Consider the following 21,973-nt stretch of genomic DNA (forward strand, 5'->3'; position numbering starts at 1 on the left):
TGTAAAGCAAAGGGGGAAAAAAAAGCAGAAGAATGTGTATTCATTAAATCAAACAATCACAAATATCAGTTATCTGACACAGGGAAATATACTATAGTTATAGAAGACAAAGTTTCTGTGGACAAAATTAAATGTGCAGGCAAAGATACAGATCCTTTCACTGAAGGGCAAGGGAACTCATTGCCACCAAGAGATCCAGAAACTCCAACGTCTGGTTTGCCACAGCCAAGTGTATGTTAGCAAATAATGCTCAAGGAGAAATAGGTCTGTGAAGTGAAACAAGGACCCAATATCCACAATGTGTGTTTTGCACACTCCAGGCCAGCATCAGTTTGTTGCCATCTACTGAATATCCACTGAGACATATTAAGGTATAGTCCAGCTTCGTTTCACCCAAAAGAAACTCATGTGTGTGCCCTGAAAATGCTCTGCAGCAGGAAGTAAAGTCCAGTAAGTAGGCACAGATAAGGAAATCCACTGGGAAGGCACAGCACCCATTAAGCAGGCACAGGCAGCCTATAATGGTCTGAACTCAAAACCAAATGTGAAACAGAGGCCCATGAGCTGAAGCGTTAGAAATCACTGCACATTTCATTAGGATGCTATCATCAGATTTCTGTCATTTAGGAAGCCAAAAACCTATGATGCTGCTGTGTTTTATCTGTTACAACAGGTACACAAGGAGCTATTGAGAAGTTGTTGAGCCATGAAGCTCAGCCTGGCAGGCTCAAATTCAAGCAGCATGTAATGTGAGCCAAGCTGAGGAACACAAACCTTCTATGGCAGCAGTAAACGTGAGCACTGAGACACACAACTGGTTTTGGGGAAGTTCTTAAGGAGTTCAAGATACAAAACTGAAGAGCGGCGAGCCTATCAGGCAACATAAACTGCACTTTGTAATGCCTGCTTGCAGAAACACCAAGAGGAGCTTAGCAAGTCTTTTGACTGAGATTGCTGCTAAGCCTTGGAGGCCCAAATGAGCATGGAATCTGCTTCCAGGCACATCTGAAGTTTCCTGGAAAGTTTAAAATAAAAGTCACGCTGCATATCCATTTCTGTCCATGTATATAAAACTCAGAATCTCCATTCCATGTAAACAAGTATTAACTCATAGGCTATCACTTTCTGAAAACAAGGCCAAATATTCTGCCACATACCCCAACAAGCTGTTATAAAAGGACATCTCTAGAGAGTTAACGAGTGTAAATATTTGAGATGAGTAATATCATATTATTATCAAACAGGTGCAAAGAAAAATGGAAGCCTTTCCAGTTAACTTGGCTAACTTGGAGAAGGCCTCCCTGTGAACTCTGATGCTTATGAAATGGTCTTTGCTGATCAGAGTCATGTGGAACCTGATCTCACCTGAACAACTATAACAAAAATGCAGGCCAGCCTTGACCTGCACATAATGTTCTTCTCTCAGGTTTTCATTAGCTTTTAGTGGGCACACAGTGTTCCTGCATCTCCTCAAAATGGAGATGGCTTTGCCTTACCTCAGAAATGGAAGAAAACCCCATCCTGCCTATTTAGTGTCACTATTTATAGCCAGCTTAGTATTTGCTGATTCCAGGTAAGGAGAATCCCTAAATTCACCTTCATTACCATGTACATGTCAAAAAAAAAAAAAAAAAATACACCTAATACTTTGCTAAGCTGGGACTTGCAAACAGAACTAAAATGCTCCTTATTTCTGCCTCCCAAACCAAAGCTCTCCCATGTGAAAGCATGCTGCAGATGCACTCATGAGTTAATGTCCCAGTGCCAAGTCTGGACTAAAAGTTGATAGAGCAGGTTCTCAATTACTTTCTCGTACTATGTGTCTACAGCAGTAAGGATGTAATGATGTGACATTTACTTGCCATGCAGCAGTTACTGAAACTCTATCCCTGCAATGAGATACAGCTTTAGACTCAACCAGCCATTGCCCAGAAGCCACAGTGACTGAAGCTGGACAGAATTTGATTAAACATGGCATTTTACCTGAACCTGAAACCTCAGGCTCAAGAGTTCTGGTTTCTGTTCCAGGACTGCTGCAGGCTTTCCAAAATGCTCTTCTTCAAAATTTTCAAACTCCCTCATGGTTTTTCTTCACTTCACTAAAATGTTAATGAATTTACTTGCTAGGACTCTTCTGTGAAAACCAGTTCCTAAGACTAAAACATTATAAGTGATAAGTAATTTTATTTCAGAAAAAACCCCAACAAATTCTAGTAAAAAAATAAACAAATGAAAAGGAAGTCCTCTGTGCAAAATCTGTCAGAAACTGAAAACATATTGTCAAAATTAGGTTTTAACAAACCAAAAGCATTAACTTGGTACAATCTAGAGAAACAAGGCCCTTAATAAAAATTGTATTTATTGTTAATGATGATTTTCATTATTAATCAAGACAAAAGAATGCTTTAATTAAGGGACATCAGAGAAATGCCTTATTATTGAGCACTACCATCAGGTCCTAGTGAAGTTGATGAAAGCTCATATGAACGATGAGCTTAGATGCTGAGGTGCCAGAGCTACTCTTTGCCTAAGGGGTGACTTCTGTAAACCAGAGATTCACTTCTGTAAACAGAGGTGGCCAGACCCTGTTGCACAGCCCTTAGAGTTTGCTTCTGTGCACATGCAGAGGGTGCTGTAAAGCTACACTGATGCTCACAAATAATCCAGTATGGCTCTTTTAACTCTCCAGCTTTCCTCTGGAGAAGAAAGCAGAAATTTTGTGGCTGCCATGTGAACAACAGAAGCAGTCACTTCCATGTGTCAGTGCATAAGGAAAAGTCAAGCAGGATCAAGAGCTGGAGCCATTGCCCCACTCTGGAGCAGCTACTGAGCAGCAGTCAGCACTGGAAGGCTGCTGGATTCCCAAAACACATCCCCATGGGCCCTTTCTTGGCCAGGATACCTCCTCTTTTCCCTTTCTTCCACAAATAAAAAGCAAAAGAACAAAGTGTCACCTGTGACACATATCTACAGGACAGCTTCACCTTCAGTGGGGCCCAAGCAGAGTTGGAGATTTGTCCCAGCTGATCTGAGCCCAGGATCTGTGGGGATCTTGTAACTCCAGAATGATGAGCTGCTGTAGTCCTCAGTCTTTCCTGAACTCACCAGTGGCTGATTATTGGAAGGGGCAGATGATACATGTCTTTTTGTCACTCTTGCTGCATTCTTATCTCTACAAGCAGCTTTGGTCTTTGAGCATTTTCTTTGGCAAGAGAAACCCCTGGATTCCACAGTTGTCATGCAAACTGTGTGGCACATTGCTAGTAAAGATGTGACATTCCTCCTAGACAGTTTCCCAGTGACAGATGAAAATTAGGTTGTTACTCATGGCTGCTCTACTGGGGCACTTGTTCCTAACTCCAGACTGTGTTACTCATAATGCTGGCTGCAACCCTAAAGCCCTATTCCCCACAGGAATACATAAATACACTTATTCTTAAAACACAGCTAAATTTCATTCCAGGTGAGATTACAAGAGAGTGGAAAGAGCCCAAGGAGAGAATTTAGAGAGCAGAAAACTTCAGTTAAAAGAGCAAGGACATTATTCTCTAGCCTCTCTCAGGTAGTGCTCATAAACACACTGTATTTAATTAAATACAGGTATGGATTAGACTAAATTCTCAAAAGAGGGAAGAAGGTCCTAACTTTGAACATATTAAAATAATAAAAAAATAATAGCAACTATACAGAAAACTACAGCAAGTAATCTGCCATGGGGATCTTTGCCCATCACATTTAAAGTCCTTGTCTTGCTCACAGAGGTAATAGAAAGAAATCACTTCAATGCCTTTTAATTTCAACCTGAGGAACGCAGCCAGTTAGCCAAGGGATAAGCTGGGGGTTTGCAAAGGAAGCTGACTTACCTCATTATGCTCCAAGCAGCCAATCATGAGCTCTGTGAGGATGACCACGCCAGTCCTGCCCACGCCTGCACTGCAGTGCACCACGATGGGAGGGTTGCAGGTGTTGCTGCTGTCCAGCACGCTGTTGGTGTGCCGACGCACCGACTGGATCTCCTCCAGGTAAGCTGCAAGGGGAAAAGCAGGCAAGGCTGCAAACATCTACATCTCTACATGGCAAAATTAGGAGGGGAGGGGGAAAGAGTGTGGAAGCATCATTCTCTGTCAAAGTGGCAATAACTTACGTTTTTTACAACATAATAATTATCTTGGCCAGAGTGCGGTGAGCAGCACTGAATCCAGCAAGTACCAGCTGGGTGTCAATTATTACCTGGGAGTCTGCTCCTTTAAATTAAATAGTTCTTTTAAAAAATTAAATTCTGTTTTCCCCCTTGGAAATCTCCAGGTCCCATAAGCAGATGATTCTAGACATTACTTACAGCAATTCCTGCTATTAACAGGCTGGGATCAAAACAACAGCTAAGTCCCATTGAAAGTACTGCCTGTCAAAGCCAGTATCACATGGGAAGCAAGCATCCATCTGCCCTGTTTCCTGTCTTCCTTCTCCCTTCTAGACTCTGACAGAATCTCCCCCCCTCCCTCTCTGCTCAGGGTTTGTTCCTCAATAGCTACAAGCCCTTCTGGGAGATCACTGCTTTGTTTTCCCTGAAGCCATTTGTAGAAAGCTAGGGGCTCAGGAACAGCTGCCTTTTGTGGCTGTCCTAGCATCGTTCAACACATCCTGCTGTCACACCATGCTGAGAACCTCCCATGCTGAAAGCTCACTTGGCTTCCCAGCCCTCCAAGTGGGAAGTGAGACCTGAGCCGAGCTCTCCTGCTCTGGGATCAGGGCACTGCAGCCCCAGCTGTCCTCTCCCCACAGGCAGGATGGGGCTACCAACATCAGAAAAGCTGCATTTCAGCGCACACAGGGAAATGGGACTCTAAGTGGTGGCAAACAATGGGCGAGAGGAAATGGGGACAATCAGGTTCCAATTACTGCCATGCCCAAACACAGCTACAGGGTATGAGAAACAAAGTGAAAAACAAAGTATGATACAAACGAGGAATTGGGCAATAGCTTTTTCTTGAAGACAGATTCCCTGGTACTCCTTTGCTGAAGCTGAAATGTCATTTTTTATTTTTTGCTTTGGTGACAGACCTGGGGAAAGGAGGATGCACTATTTACATGCAGTGTGTACCATGCAAAGGAGAATGCATCACTAAAGGACTGGAGCTGTGGCAAGACTGAAGAAGAAATAATGGATCTTCCTGAGAGAGGACTTAGCTGCCACAGAGCGACACTGCAGCTGCAAAGCTTTCAGGAGCTAAGGTGACAGGCATCTCCAACACATCAGTACACCATGTACAGATGTCCTTTAGTGGTAATTTAAAGATTTCTGCATCATTCCCCACTGCACTGCCAGAGATGTGTCTTAAGTTAAATAATGGTTGAATTCCTATTACTTAATATGGGAGTGCTTATTACTTGGTAAGAATCAGGAAGTGTTATTGACACATTACAGATGAATATAATTGCTGTATTTTCAGAAAAGCACAAGCCATATGTAATTGGGGAGGCCCTTGAGCATTGCCTGGGTACCTGCAGTTACAAGGGTGGCACTGCATGTGGGATAGAGCCCTCTGCTCTTTTGCAAAACGTAAAACTGAAGGAGATGCACTTTATTTCAATAGCAACTGATCCTCTCACCCAGACCTTTCTAATCACATTTGTGTACAGGCTATTATCTCCTGAATCATTAAATAGTTGGGAAATGTCAGTCAGTTACACCAACAGATCAGCCAACTGAAGTACCCTATTAATTAAAATCTCCTGAGTTTTTGGCACTGCTGCTGCCTTGGATTTTTCCTCCTGCTAATCACTTTAGCTCCTACCTCTGGAATGCCACCTTTTTTTTTTTCCTCCAAATTGCAGCAAAGTATAACCTAATTGAGGCCTGTGTACACCACAGCAACCACCTGATATCAGTCCCAGCTGTAAGTAGGTACAGTGAACTGAATCCAGTGTGAGCAATCTTTTTCTTGATTTATCATGCAAAATAAAAGAATCTTACATAAAAAGCCTTGGACTTCTTCTGGACACCCATGGTCTGGCCAGTCAGTGTACTGCAAATGCCACACTGTCCTCTCCTGCCCAGAGAGAAGATGCTTGACCTTCAGACCAGTAGTTGCAAAGCAGCCAGAGTCCGTGCGGAACTTGGTTGTCACCTTGAACTTCCCGTAGGTGGCTGAGCTGTGCTTAGAGCCCAGCTTAGGCCAGTAACGATGGCTCTTGCTTCTTCCTCCCTCCTTGACAACAAAACAAGACAAAAAGCCATTAGTTTCTGCAATTCTCTACAAAGGGCATAAATCTCTCTGGATAAGCCAAGTTTTCTTATTTTAAAGCATTGGAAGAGTAAGGAGCATCCCACAAAGTTAAGGAAATAACCATTAAAACTTAAACTTCTCAGCCATATAGTATGTTTAAGTGTAAAACTACTTGAAGACTCTTGTCTCGTGACAAAAGACAGCTACTGCCTAAAACACCTTGGTAAGTATTCTCCTCCTGGGGAAGACTCTCCTTTAATTAGAAGAATCTCTCCAGCAGCTTGTAAGTGTCTGTTCTTGATCAGCCTTGGGAACTGGACAGTGACTTGATGTGCTCTGCTACTCCCTGTATTTGTTGAAAGCAGCCAGGCACGGAGCCGAATTCGGTGTTAGTTAACAACATGTGCCAGTTTTTACAACATAGCACATAGTTCTTGGATTACAATAGGAATAACTGCTTTGCTTGGCATAAGAATAAAAACTTGTGGAGTGCTTTTATTTGGGGGTTTTTGCCTTTTTTTATGGACACTTCTATGGAAACAACAGCTTCTGGTCTCTTTTCAGTTGATAAGAGTGATGGTATACAGAATTGGCTTTGGATGGTGTGGAAATCTCTGTCATTTTAACCAGGAGCAAGTTCAGAGCTCTCACATTCCAATGGAAACATCTTTGTTTGGCTTGGCCCGAGCAGAGGGAAGGAGGGCTCCTGCTTGTTTCACTTCAGCATTTGCCAAACTGAGTGTCAGGAAGTTGGGAAGTATAGTATGAGAGCAGTGCAGGCATATGTTCAAACAGAGCCAGAGGAAAAGGGGATGTTGATAGGAAAAACAGGTTACTGGAGTGGGAAGTGATGATAACAGGAGATTGGCTCACATCAGAAAGAACTATTCTGTGATTTCACATACCTCCTCAGCTGTGACCATGGCTATAACATTCACCCCCTGTTCCCACACCATCTGCCAGAAGTCATGGCATGTGTGTGGCAGGGGCCCTTGGGTAGCAATGTAGTGCCACTCCTCTCCACCTACAGTCACCTGGGAGAAAGGCAAAAAGAAACAACCAGTCAGTGCCTGAGTTCTCAGCAGTGTCTGTGCCAGAACTGCCTTTTAAACAAAAGGAACTACACTGAAATCTTTGTTCTTCTACTTTTGGTTAAAATTGTGAACAAAAATCCTCCTTTTGATAAGAGCAATTCTGACAAAACATAACCTTCAGTGCTAACATGTCCTGTCTTGATAATCATAACCATAAAGCTTTGGTCTAAATGCCCTCTTTCTTGCTATTGCATCTGGATCATACAGGCAAAAAAAACCCCAATAATCAACCAAATAAAACACCAATGGATTTTACTCACCTTGGGTTTTTCAGTTCAGAACCTGAAAACTACCACAGAGTAAATGCAGCACATCAAATGGCTTTCAAACACCATGAGAAATTTAAAATTACCCAAAGCTGTAGCCATGTAAATCTATTTCCCAATACACAACGGGTTTACCAACCACATCTTACAGAAGTATTTGTGTATTTGCATGACAGGTAATGAAATTCTTTTCAAAGCATTAACATACAGATTTAGACTGTAAATTCTGAATTGCCCTGAACAGAGCCAGCATTACTTGCAGTTAACCAGTATAAAACACTGCTTCATTTAACTGACAGAGGCAGTTAAAAAAAAATCACTTGTGTATTAAAAAATCGTAATTTTATGACACATTTGCTATACATCAGAAAAAGCTTAGGGAATCTTTTTTCAAACATTTTAGGTAAAAAAACAAAGTGTTTTTAGAACTACTACATATCATTTCAAAAATATGCTTACCAGAAGAACCAGCCAAACTCATTATTTGGAAAGTTGAAATATTTTTCCTTCTCAGGCTAAGGTCTCCTAATTCTGCTTATTAGCCCAGAGCCACTTCTCCCAAAGTTATACATCCCAGAGAAGAAGATTTACAACAAAAATGCTGACACATCCATAAATATCAATGTACTGGCAGACAACGCTATGAGGAACAATCAATAACTCTGACAGGTTCAACCACATACTGTGTTTGAGGTACAAGCCTTTGAATACATTCTCAGAAATAAAATCAATTTATTTATTAGTCAAACAACTGTTTATTAATCTGAGATGCTTGGGGGTTTACACCTGTAAATAACATTGGTTTTGTATGATAACAAGTTTCTCAATTCACTGAAAACTGTTTGACCCTGTACAACAGCTCCTTTTCTTTATTTCATACTCTGCAGCATTTTCTTTTTTGAACAATGGTTAAAAACACCAAGACCAAGGCTGGTAGACTTTTTAAGTTCTTGTACTAGAGCAGAATTAATACAGACTGCACAGCCCCAAGGAGCATCCTGCACTTGGACTGATGGTCTGCAGCCATGAGTGCTGGTACAGCCCTACTGAGCTCTTTAAGTCAATACTGACCTGACACAGTCTGATGAAGTGCTCTGAAGAACCTTTGTGCTTAATCTTCATAAATTTAATTACAATTTTTCTCTTTGGTATAGATTATGATCTTTGTATCTTAACAGCAATGATGCATGGTAAATCTGCAGAGAATTATTGTTAAACTGTGGGGCTTGCAGACCAAGCAGTGGGAGCTGGAATCCTCCAGGCATGGATCTTATCAGGATGACAGAGGAGTTTTCTTTGTCTACTGACTCCTGGTCCAAGCCTCCTGGCACATGACATGAAAGGCCCATAAATAGTCTGAAGGGAATGGGATGCCTGGAATGTTTACTGCATTCTAATGTCCTAACTGCAGGAAATTAAAAATTAAATATTGGGCTGAAAACACAGGCACACACTGTGCTGCTGAGGTAAATTTCACAGATGCAATTTCACCTTCGAAAAGCACATCTGCTTGGCTTCTGAAAGCGCTGCTCCAAGTGCAGGAGGGAAACCCTGCCAAGGCCCTGCGTCTGTCAGGCACCAAAGCACTGCTGCCTGGTCCTGGGTGCTCCAAGATGTGTCTGTGTCCAACAGCGACACACAACAGGAAATGTGGGCTCAAAGCTAGCCAGGGAAAATAGCATCCTTTAGGAATTTCTTCTTTTTCTCCACCTACTTCGTAGGTAGAAAATTTGGGGCTCAGAAATTCATCATCATAGCAATGTCTGATTATGCAAAAACTCAGTATTTGGTTCCTACCAGGCTATGCAGAGAAGTGACAAACTGCCAGGATCCTGGTTCAGAAATTATTCAGATAAAAAATTCAGAGTTGAATCATCAGGATTTAACACAGTAAATCACAGCCAAGGCCAGCAAGTCTCTTTAAACTTTTAAAACACTTTTACTCCAGGAAAATATTAATTTAACGGGATGTTTTATTCATTATTTTTGAATTATTTCTTTTTAATTTGGATTTTGACAATGAGAAAACGAAGAAAATCCTCTCTAACAACAATATCTGTCATCTGATGCAAAGGATTTATGTTACTTCTCTCAGGGTACAGTAAAAGCCAACATAGGGCTTTGCAAATACTGCTGGAAGCTTAAAGAAAAACTAGCATCTGCAGTCACTGGAGCATAGTTCACTGTTAAAACTGACCATGCTTGTAAAAACAGTCAGGTTGTATCTTTAATTATTTCTACACTGAATTAACAAGAAATCTGAAGTTTCTCGTCAAAACATAATCTGAAACATGAAGTTCAATGCAGTTACCAGTCAGAGATGCAGGGACCTTGTTGGTAAGGTGGTAAGGTCAGTATGGTCACCATACCTTAAAACATTGCTTTATCACACTGCAGGTACTGGGGCTGATCTAATGCATTCTCATGATGGTTGAGAAACATGGCACCTCTTTCTACACTAACCAGTAGAATCATTCCACAACAAGCTGGCAGAGGTGGGCACAAAAAAGCCAGGATGCCTCTCTAAAATAACTTCCCAGTCTCCAGCAATTAAATCAACTTATGCATGTTAGTTGATAGCAGACTTTAGAGATGCCCACGGTGACACAAAAAGGCATAACAATGCACCCTAAACCTTTTCAGAAACTCCTGAGGTACAGAAGATGCTGCTGTGCAGCCAGAAATGCAAACAAAGCTTTAGCACACCTTCATTTGGCAATCAAGACTCAAGCAAGCCTTCACCTTTATGTGTGAAGCATTGATGTAGCCTGTGTTGTTTTCTTTGGTCGGCACCAGCTCCACGCGGTTCTCCTCGTAAGGAACGACCTCCCTGATGCGGTTGCGCTCCGTGTTCTCCGGCAGGGCAGCTGTGGTGAAGGTCCCATCTGCCTTCTTCTTTGGAATCTGCTCGTATTCTGTAAACACCATCCCCTCCTCCAGCTTCCTCCTCAGGATTTTGCACTAGGATTTAACAGAAAGGAGAACCGACCCATTAATGCTTCTGGGAGCAACATTCACCACTAGACCCATCCATCCATTCTTTGAATTCCAATACACAGCCATAGCATCCTCTCACTCACTCCTCCTGCAGTTATTTGAGGAAATATGGCACACTTATTTCTACCAAGTGCAACCACTGGCAAATTTTACAGTTTTACGTTCCACCTCCACATTTTTGAAGACTGAGAGCATAAAAGGCAAACCTGTGCTAAATAATCTTGGTTCAGTAAGAATTTCGGTATGAATATACGATTTCAACATAATAGATATTTTAATTTTTTTCCATGAAGAATATCATACTACAAGAAGTGTGATGTGGCCCACATTTTCAAAATACTGCCTAACTCACAAGGATGCAATGCCTGTGGTTGAACACAATCCCACATACAGACAAGGTGGAGGTGAAGTTCTGCTCCCTGGGTGCCAGAAAACACAAGGCTGCAAATTTACATCCAGAAAACCAGAAAGGTTCTTTGCAAATTTGCTTCTCAAATCTTAACAGCAGCAACTGCTTTTAATATCTGAAATTCCATACACACACACACCCGTGTGTGCAAACATCAGGAGGCAAACAACTTCATTTTTTAAAATTTAATCCCATTAGAGACATTAACCAAAATCCTTATCAGTATCAGAACATGAAAGACAGTTTCTGTGAGTGAGCACTGCAGAACTTTGCCCGATCAAGTGAAAAATGTGCAGTGTTTAGATTTACAGATTGATCTTGTATGACATTGTATAGTCAGGTGAAACACAACAGACTCCATTTTCACGGACTTCACTAAATGCTCAAGACATTTGATTCTTTGCCTGCATTCAAAGACATACAGTATTAGCCACAGACCTTTTGCATTAATCTGAAAACTTAAAAGAGAAATTTGTTTTTCACATTTTAAATCAGATTTTAGTATTTTAGATACTTCATGCTGCTGGGAACAAAGAACAAGCAACATTTCGTGAGGCTCCATCTTACCCTCTCATCCATTGGCACCTTGGTGACTTCATCCTGGCTGTCCTCCGGCACTGGAACCCTAGCAACTGAGAGTCCGTTCAGTGCTGCCAACATCAAGGGCCTCTTCTGGGCCTCCAGGCCTGCCATCTTCTGCTTTTCTAGATTCTTTTGGCAAGAAAAGGCACGTTTTCATCTCTGTGTGATTATTTATAATGCCAGTAAAATGCTGGAATGTTTTTTTAATCTCCAAAATCTGCAACTCTCTGGCCAAGGAATGCAGATGATCACCATTAGCATCGTAAATTCAAATACAACCTCTATTCTTCCTGTTATTCCTCAAAGGCCTGCTCCTACATGAGCACCGAATTTTAATTTCAAAGAAGCAATCCCAGCATGTAACACAGTTTACATGCCATCAAAAGACACACAAATACAATCTCAAGCATTTTCCTGCAGACATTTTGCTGGATGCAGGACATACAAAGCATCACCCTGTTACGTTAAAGTAGCACTACCAAAGCCAAGATACCTGGGGCATCTTTTGAAAAGCAATAATTTCAATCTATAACAACAAACACTAAAGCACAGGCCATTGTTGCTCTTCTGTGATGATAATGCCCAAAATGAGAAGTCTTCTGATGCACTTAGCTTTTATGGTGATTCAAACAGCACCCATGATAAATTCTGCACTAAAAACTGAGCTCGCATGTCCCAGAAACTGAACGTAATAGCAGCCAGGGAGGGATATTATTTATCATATTCATGAATTATATTATGGTATGACATGGAGAACCAGAGCATGAATTTTAAATTCATCCTGCTGCCTCCTCCTTATGCCACTGGGAGTTGAAGCATCAAAAAAGACAGAGCATCCCCAGAAGTGCCCAAATTAGGAATATTTTATTCCATTTCCTTAACAGCTCTTTCTGTTGGATTTGGAAGGAGGAATAAGCAGAAGGGGTGCCTGGTTCTCAGCACACATGTGGAAGCTGTGGTCACCAGATGAGCCAAGCTCAGCTCCTAGAAACACACAATGAAACCTGCATGCTCTCCTGCATGCTCTCCTTGACTTTTCAAAAGCTTGTGAGCTTTTTCCTCACCACTGGGTTCCTCCAGAGCACTAAGCAAAAAAACAAACACCCAAACCCACTCTAGCTTCTTTTTATGCTTTGTGAAAGCAGGGAAATGCAAGTATTTTCCCTTTGCTTGGGAACTTGATTTAATTTTTACTACTTCAAAGGTGAAACGGAAGAAATCTGTGCTGAACAGATCAAGGTCACCAAATTACCATTAATATCACACCTGATTCCTGTGACAGAAGGAATGTCCACACTTGTCAAGATTCCTGATCTAGGCTGAAAACACCTTAAAAGCTTAATGCCGAGGCTGCCCCTTTACTTCCCTTTTTTCCTTTTTACTTTCTGTTTTACATTTAGGAGTTGTCAAGGGCTAAATTCAGTCTCCGTATTGCAATTTAGTTGCTCAGGTTGTATTGCTAACAGTTACATCAGCATAAGGATTCCCAATGGACAAGAACAGCAATGGATATGTTTAGAAAATGTCTTTGAATACACAGTAGTATTTAAATATAGCAAGTTATTGATCTAGTAAACTACAAACTCTTTTCTGCTTTGGACTATTTAGGTGCTTTACTAATTTGTTTCAGAAATTGTTTTGTTTCAGACTTCGGTGCTGAAAATGAGAGCTACAGCATATGCTTGGGTTTCAGTGACTGCAGTTGCACTGCTTATAGCAGTACACCAGGTATATGTGTAGGTAACTAAGGGAAAAGCACCCCTCATATTGCTGTCATTGCCTTGAAATAGTTCTTATTTTAAATTTGGTGCAAGTTTAACAGAGCCCTACTTCTCATACTTGAGTGCACTTTTAACAAAATAAACAATCCAGATGCTCAACCACACAGCCTCTACATCTGCTGCTTCTCTATTTAGATATCCGGTTCCTCAGTTATGGGCAAAACCAACAATCCATATTCTTGGGCTACCAGGGTTTTATTCAGAGAACTATGTTACATAAATTGGCAGGAAGGGAATTAAAGATCATTTGAAAAAAATCCTGAGTTGCCATTATGTTATGTGATACTTCACCTGACACGCTTGCAAAGGAGGAATAAAACACCAGCGCCAAAAACACAACCTCCCACCCATCTCAGCAAACACATTCCAGACTCGCCCTGCCCTCAAATCCTAAAGGGAAGCAGGCATCAAGGAGGGATTTGCCATCAGTCTCCTCATCCCCAGATGCCTGCACTGCCATCCACCCATCTCCAGCCAGCACTGCTGCCAGGGCAGTGGCATCCTCAGCTGGGTCAGACACAGGTCTGGCCACCAGCCAAAGAGCCACAGCTGAGACAACACACAAGCCCAAGCAGGGCATGGGATCAACTCCCTTGACAGCCCACAAAACCAAATTGTATGTGGCACTTAATATCACATTTCCCAACTTTAAGCAAATCCACAGCTTCCCACCCACACATTCCCTACAGTTTACTGACCCAACAGATTTCTGGGATGGAAGTTGACCTGTGTGATTACTAATTTCCAAGAAGCCACCGCAACAGAGGAAGGCACTTACCCTCATCATGATCTCTCTTTCTATAATGCTGTCCTCGATAGAAAACATTTCAGACACAGGCCTCTCCTTGACCGGCTCTTTCTTGACCCGCTCCTTCACACTGGTAAGGTCAGGCTCCGAGATAGAGGGCCCCAGTGAAGACCCATTTATTGCCACTTGATCAGTTCGAGAGACACTGACGGCTTTGGAAGGCCCCGGCCTCATGGCCTTGGCCCTGGCCACAGCCACAGAAATGCTAACGTGGTCCTGCCTCAGCGCTCCGTTGCTGACACTTTTACGAGGGCCAGGGTACTCTGGAGGAGGTTTATTTGGTATTCTAGCCAAGGCAGCTTGCAGCTGAGCACTGTACTCCATGTTCTCGTGCAGGGCTGCTATCCGGGACACAGATTCCTGCGTTTCCTCTTCCTCTTCGCTTTCACTGCTGTGTATCAGCATTGTGGCATCGGAAAACGTCTTTTTGTGGTGGTAGTGAGGGACCTGCTGAACTTCATGGCCCATCTGAACCGCCTCTTCCGGCTGCACCTGCTCCCGCAGTGTGTTCCTGCGCGGCAGAGGGGCGTTCAAAGTCTTCAGGGCCATGGCTTCTATGCCACGCACCATATTGCTGATGACCTCCAGGCTGTGGCGCTTGTTGACGGCCGCGTGGTGCTTCACGGCCATGAGGGGCTCGCTGACCTCCTGCAGCGACTGGCGCACCACGGGCGAGCTGTCCTCCTGGAAGGTCTTCACCGAGAGCTGCACCTTGCGGGTGACCAGGTCGGGGCTGCTGCCGCTGACGTACTTGTGCCGGTGGCTGGCCAGGTCGGGCGTGCTGGTGGCGGGGCGCGGGCGCGGGTACGGAGGCGGGGGCCTGAAGAGATAGTTCTTGAGCATGTGCGTGGTGTTGTAGCTCTGGCCGCTCTGCAGCTGCACGTTGGCCAGCTCTGGGGTGCTGACCGTGTGGGATATGGCACTGGCTGCCGTCTTGTTCTGGGCAGCGTTGTTGGGGTTCATTTGGTCAGACGGGGCCACGGGCTTGTTATAGGCACCCCCCTGGGGCCCGTAGGTGATCGTGTAAGGGTGCCTCTCTCGAATCTCAGGCTGGCTGTAAACTAGGTCCTCTGGCTGGTTGTAAGCATGTGTGTTTCCAATATTGAGATTCCTCAAGGACTGGCTTTGGCTGTCCATCTGGATCACCCCTCTCTTCATTTGCCTCATGACGGTTTCGTAATCTGGAGTTGGCCTGTAAGATGGGACGATGATTGCACTGTGTCTGTGGCTGGGGATATAGTCTGCTCTCATGATGTCACTGCCCGGGATGCTCAGATTTGAGGACATTGGAGATGCCTGGATGAAGTTCTGTGAGCGATTGAGGGAGTTCATGCTGTGGGCACTGCATACACTCCCATTGGGTCCATTACCATTCAAGTAGCTGAAGTCCATTGGACACCTATCCAAACTGGTCTGAGACCTACAGTAGAAAGTTTCTTCATTTCCATGGAAAATACTATCTGTGTAGAGCAGAGAGAGAAATGTTCATAATTTTAACCCACGAGGATTTATTCACTGCTAGAAAAGCTTCAAATGCAGTCTGCACCAGTGAGTACAGAGACAGTTGTGCTTAGTGCACAAACGCAGGGAATGTTTGGTCTTGGGAGCATCCTTGAACCATCAAAACATAACTAAAGCAAAGCTACCAACGCAAACATTCCCAACACTTAGCAAAACATGGTAGTAGTTCAGATCCTTGTGGGAAACATGAAAGGGGAAAGAGAGGAAGTGTTTTTGCCTGAGGTGGCAAGGAGGAATAAAGGGGCATCTCCTCCCTTAGCACTGTGAAAGGGTTCACTGATGCTGGCACCTTAAAACTCCAGCACTGCAGGCATATGGTTAACCTGAAAAATTCTCTTGTCTCTTCTGTTGATACATGGCTGTCTGAGATTTAGAGTAGCAGAGGACTGTGAAATTGGAAATCCTACTTTAGACCAATCAACAGTTTTGAGGATCTGAAGAAAGACACATTTGGGTGATCAAAGCTCAGTGAACAAAAAAATAGGGAAAAAAAACCCAAACAACAAACCACCCTGCAGATGCACTATAGAATGATAAATGCTTCAGCAAAGCCCTGAGAGGAAATCAAGACAATAAAGACCATATCACAACTTTACTGCCTGTCTGTCCCTGTTGAAAATCTTGTAAGAGAAGGGTAGAACTCCCAAACTCTGAAATCAGCTAGTTCTTTGAAAATGTAGAAAAGTCTGTAGTAAAACTAAAAGAATTTTACAATTTTTCTAAAATTGATATTACTCTTCACAGCCTCATCTCCACAGCAGAACAGCAGTAGCCACTAAGTCAAATATACTGTATGCAAGGAACTCTACTAAATGGCTCTTTTCAAAACTTACCAAATTCTGCCTTAAAAATAGTCAGACCCCACAATCCAAAACACTAACAGGTATGATTACAGTTCCTCTGCTGCTGAGAGTACTTCAGGTGTACCTCTCATGAATTGCAAAGAACAGCAGCCTAACAGACCTGGCTACGTGTATTCCAAAAGGCGGGGCGGTTAAGGGTGTGAGACTCAAGCTGTTTAGGGGCTGGGCTCCATTCCCAGACTTGATCAAAGTAACCTGGCACAACCTCTTAAAGAATTTATTTGTCAAATATGGGCGTGAAAACAGTTAACCCTCCTTGTGTCTGTAAGGCTAACAATGCAGGCAGATGGTGGTGAAAAATCAGCAGAAAAGGTTGTGCACAGATACAGTTTCATGGACAGGACAGCATGATTTCTCCTACAGCAAAAGCTTTTTGCTGTCGCCTTTTCCCTCACTCGGTTTCTCTCCCTGGCCCCAGCTGGCACTGCCTTTGAGTACAGCCATCATACTCCCTTTAGAAATTATTTTTGCAGTTCACTGAACTGGAATACCAAGTTTAAGGTCCATACAATCACACGCAGATATTTTAGGGAAATTTGAAAACTGGAATTGGACTTCAAACAGAAGACTTACTGCAACATTAACTATAAAACTGCTAGTTCTCCTGCAGCAGCAGCTCCCATCTGACCATGATGGCATTATAAATCTGGATATAAAGCTTAGGAGCTTCTTTGCATACACATAAAATTGAAGTACATTAAAGGGAACATATATGCTCTGAGTACCTTGTGAATTATGTGTTTCAGTGTAGTGTTCTCCACACTGGACATGCATAGGAGGCAGTATAAAAGGATGTTGTCTTGGCTGAAATAAAAGCACAAGGAAATAAAAAAGCATTAGCCACAATTTTTGCAACTGAAACAGGAAAAATGGTTCTGTGCCCTTTCCACTGAATACTGCTCCTTCTTACCCAGCCAAAAGCACATCTTGGCAGCTCCTTATAGAACAGAGAATAACTTTTTGTAAATTGCTTACAAAATTTTGTTACAGAGTCCAAAACTGACCAGTTTATATTCTTTTAAGCTCAACAACTTCAGAAAACAACATCCCCAATTTCAGTTCTTTTAAAATTCTTCATATTTTTATTAAAAGCCCTTGCCCTTGAAGAATTAAACCCAAACAAAACAGACACCTAATCAGGACAAAAGCAGACATGGAACAAATTCAAGGACTTAGGACAATGTTATACATGCAATTAGACCACATATGGACTTAAAATAACTCTGTAAATTACACAAACATTGAATTCCTTAGATAATGAATTCAAGTTTACTCCAGTAACCTGCACTGAAAGAATTTTTTTAATGCAAATCTTAGAGGGGGCAATTCAGCATTAAATCAGCAGGATCATTTACAGAAAATAAATCAGAACTGATGCCGTATTCCCCAGGTTTGTCCCTTGGTAAACCAACGTGTTTTGCAATTCTACTTTGCCACCTGCACTGCAATGTCCTGTCTGGTGTCACTGAGCAAAGTTTATGAAAACATATTTCAATATATGAAGTAAGCAGAAGGACAAGGAAGACACTCCTGTCTCATGAATGTGTCCTCCTCAGCAGCAGAATAAGGGCTTTTCATCCAGGCTGATTCATGTAGCTCAAACTATTAAGGAATACTGTGGATGCCCAAGGCAAAAAACCCCACATAATCTGCCTTTGTGTGCACATGCACCAAATAAGCACCCTGCAAGTTTGCTAGCAAAGAGGGGGTGGGGAAGGGGTAAGATTTACATTTTCCATGTAAATGGTGAGAAGGAATAAGAATCAAAGATACTGAGCTCGGTATGAATTCTTGCATACAAAATAGGTGTGTTAAGCCAGAGCTGGAAAACAGCAAGAAGTATTTTTGCCACAAGAACTACTTCCAAAGGTACAAAACCCTAGTTTCACTGAACAACCTGGGCCAAGGAGACTGCTGTTGACAATTTTAGTAGAGGAACTGAGGCTGGAGCTGATGCTGGAAAGCCTAACAAATGGAGGGCAGAGGAAAGAGAAGTGACTTTTGCTAAGAATGCATACATCTGCAGCAGACAGTTTTCTTTGTGATAGATGTTATGAAAGCTATCTGCAAGAAATCTGGAATTTTTATTTCTAAGGTCCATCTGCCTCTTCTGAAAAAAAGAGAACCCTGGGGCCTGTAGAACAACAATAGCCAAATTAATGATGACTTGGATTTTTTTTAAAATCAGGTAATTAAACATACCATTATATTAAGATCTCCTACACTGAGGGTTTTTTTTCTGGAAAACCAACATTGCTGGGTGGTCTGACAGGAAAAAGAGACAGCAGAAACCATGCCAAAACCATATAAAGGGTCTTGATCTGAAAGCAAAGAACATGATCCCTAGTGAAGTGGCAGAGCCTCACCCCAAAGATTCCACTTCACTTCCCATTTCTGCCTACTGATTTATTGCTACACAAGACAAATGAATAGGTAGGTGTATGAAGGTATGTGCAGTTCAGACAACAGTCAGGAGGGCTTTTTTTTCCTCCCGAAGAGAACTGTTCCAACAAGTTAGCAGAACAATTATGAAAAAGGCAGCTGAAAGTTCACTGTGAGCAGTCAGCAGCCCAGTGCACTTTTTTCAGTTGATGAGCCCACATTCTTCCTCTTGATCTTCCTGAGATTCTGGGGATTTAAAGCTTGTTGTATGCTTATGCTTAAAAAAAAAAGTGTGAGCACATTTGTTTTTTCTTTTGAAAGAGCAGATTTCCATTTTTCATATATAATTTAGAAAGGAGCTCACTTTTCCCCCTCATGATATTACAGAGGCTGTAGCATAAAAATGCAAAGCACCATTCATTTTTTCACCTTCAGTTTTTCATAGTCATTTCCAGGGTTCTAACTCATAAATACCAAAAATATTGTAAATATGCTACAGAGAATGCAATACACAGCCTGTATATTGCATCGTGACACCTTAGAAACACCTTGACAAAGGAAAGACAAAGAAATTTGGAGGCAGCTACAGCAGCTTTCCTGCCAGCCCCTGGGACACAAAGAGTGCAACTTTTAGATCTAATGGATTCTATACACTCACACAGGAAAATAACCTGTGTTGAAATCTGCAAGGATAAAGCTATCTTAAAATCAGTACCTGCTTAAGCCTAGTTTTGGAACATTTTCACAAACTGTAACCACACTGTGGGGAAATGTCAAGAAAACCCTTGCCCACATCACCTTTCTGCCAGGCAGCAACGGGGTAATGGACTTTTCACTCTGGAAAGGTCTACAAAGTAGATATAACCTATACCACACATGAAAACTGCACAGAGATAATATTGCCCTCTGTCCAAGGAACCAGCAGTGCAACTGTTACAGAAATTCAGAATCTGTTAAATAAGATTAAAAAATACTGACATGCTAGATGTTAAAATTTATTCCAAAAAGAGTTTCTTTAGAACAGACAGGAGAAAAGAAAAAAAAAGACTAACAAATGATATTTTTTGGTAAATATTTCAGGAAAAAACACCCAGTTTTGTCACTTTGAGTGTTTCTTGGGATTAGTTAAATAGAAATAAAAACTATTTAAGAAAAACTCTGAATCACAATCCTGACTGATTCTAATAGTTTAACTTCAATTAATGGTAACTTCAGACATAAAATAGGGTCCTAACCCAAGAAGCTGCTAAATTGTAAGTAGTCTTTATACAAAACCATGAGGATTGAAAAACTGCGAAATGTAACATTTTGTAATGACTAGATTTGATGCACAGAGAACAAGATGCTTCAAATCCTTTCTAGAGGATTATTTTCTCTACATATTGAAATAACCTCAATGCAGCAGAAAAGATGCTCAATTTCTGCAGAGCAAATAAATATATAATGCCTTGAAGACTGTAATTTTTACTACTCAGTGGTGATATTATCCAGTTAATCAATCTGGGCAGTCACACCCTTGAAACTCATTCCAATCATATTGCCAACAAGAAATGAGTTAATGGGCTTAGTTGAAATTTAGAGAGTCGTTCATCTTACACAATGCCTCATCCCATCAGAAATGGTATAGATACTCATAAAGACCTCACAGTGGCACGTACCAAAGATGACCTACTCCAGGTTGGCCGCCGTCGGATAGGGGGAGGAGAATTTGATTGTCTGTGGAAGAAAAAGAGAAATTATAGAAACCACAATATCTCAATTCTGAGTCAAGAATGAATGGGAAAAACAAGATGTGAAGAATCTGTTCATATTGCTCATTACTGAGATTTTCAGATATATGAATAAATGAAAATAATTCAGGTTCTCCTTTAAATACAGGAAATGTTCCCATTCCAAACTATACATGCCTTTTGATCATTATCCTATTTGGCTCATTTGGAAACACAAGAAAGAAAAATTCTGGTTCAAAATGAATTCAACATGTCTCTTAAGTAAAAAAAAACCTGAACATGGCAGACAGGTACAGTCTCAGGTGACTTAATGTGAACATAAACACAAGGACAATGTTATGAATCTGATAGCAATCACTCCAAAGCAATGCACACAGATCAGGAAGAAAAGGAAAAAAACCATCTGGTTAGACAATACTAGCAGAGCCACATACAATATTAGCGTAGCCAGGTGCAGTGGAAGGAACAAGGAGTGGAGATAAAAAAAATACGAGAAAGAGAAAGAAACGAGTTGAAAGGAGGTAGAAATATAGTGCTTACGTGAAGAGAGGAAAGGTGGAATTTGTCCTCTTACAGTTTCTGATCTGGTGAATGATGTTATGTGCAATTAGAGGAAAGGCACACAGGAAAACAAACAATTATCACTTTAACACAGAGGGCAGGAAAATTATTTGGCTAGAAAACACACACTGGCATATGCTGTCATCAATATCTGAAGCTCTAGCACACAAGCTTGTAGCACATGAGACCATGGTCAGGAGAGCAGTTCTAATGACCAAAATACATTGAAACTTGTTATTTCACTCTTTGACTTCATGACATCCCCTACCTTTATTAGTCCAAATATCTGCAAGTGGCCTGTGAATCTGCTACATACAACACTTTCATAGGACCCACATACTTATGGTTCAGTGTTTAGGAAGAAACATGATCAAAAGCTATGGCTTCTGCAGTCTGGATTGTGAATGGTAACAGAAAGTTTCTCTCTGTTGACCCCAACACAGATTCAAAGGGGAAATATCCCAAGGTGACACACTATGGTATTTTGTTTTCTTTCTAGACTGTCACAGGGAAAACAATCAGGAGCTCCCTTTGAATTCAATTCCTCTGGAACCTTTAAAATTGAATTTAGTATTGGACTATTGAAATCCATTACATGCTGCTAAGAAATGTCTTTTCCAGTCTTTCATTCACTTCCCAGGAACTGTAAGCAAATGTAAAGTCTAACCAACATCCCTTTTCTGTAAGTGAAAAGATCACTCAAAGCAGTTCACCTCTCTGGACTCTCCTGTGCTCTAACTCACCATATGTCA

General features: G+C 41.8%; 1 protein-coding gene across 2 annotated transcripts in view; it reads right to left on the bottom strand.

The window, feature by feature from the left end:
* The window catches only part of PTPN14 (protein tyrosine phosphatase non-receptor type 14), a 70,980-nt gene that overhangs the window by 5,884 nt on the left and 43,123 nt on the right, over positions 1–21,973 (bottom strand). Inside the window, exons 10-18 of one of the 2 annotated variants that reach the window (XM_063152176.1) lie at positions 20,589–20,646; positions 17,274–17,352; positions 14,135–15,624; positions 11,561–11,704; positions 10,330–10,548; positions 7,133–7,261; positions 5,975–6,209; positions 3,864–4,027; positions 2,513–3,283 (exon numbers count right to left, since the gene is read on the bottom strand). In XM_063152176.1, the coding sequence (XP_063008246.1) occupies positions 3,173–3,283; positions 3,864–4,027; positions 5,975–6,209; positions 7,133–7,261; positions 10,330–10,548; positions 11,561–11,704; positions 14,135–15,624; positions 17,274–17,352; positions 20,589–20,646 (2,629 nt within the window). In that variant the 3' untranslated portion in view covers positions 2,513–3,172. Of the gene's footprint in view, positions 1–2,512; positions 3,284–3,863; positions 4,028–5,974; positions 6,210–7,132; positions 7,262–10,329; positions 10,549–11,560; positions 11,705–14,134; positions 15,625–17,273; positions 17,353–20,588; positions 20,647–21,973 lie in introns of those variants that run through there. The other variant, XM_063152173.1, reaches the window with a different exon arrangement.

The sequence above is a fragment of the Melospiza melodia genome, chromosome 3 (genome assembly GCF_035770615.1).
Source record: "Melospiza melodia melodia isolate bMelMel2 chromosome 3, bMelMel2.pri, whole genome shotgun sequence".
NCBI classification, from domain to species: domain Eukaryota; kingdom Metazoa; phylum Chordata; class Aves; order Passeriformes; family Passerellidae; genus Melospiza; species Melospiza melodia.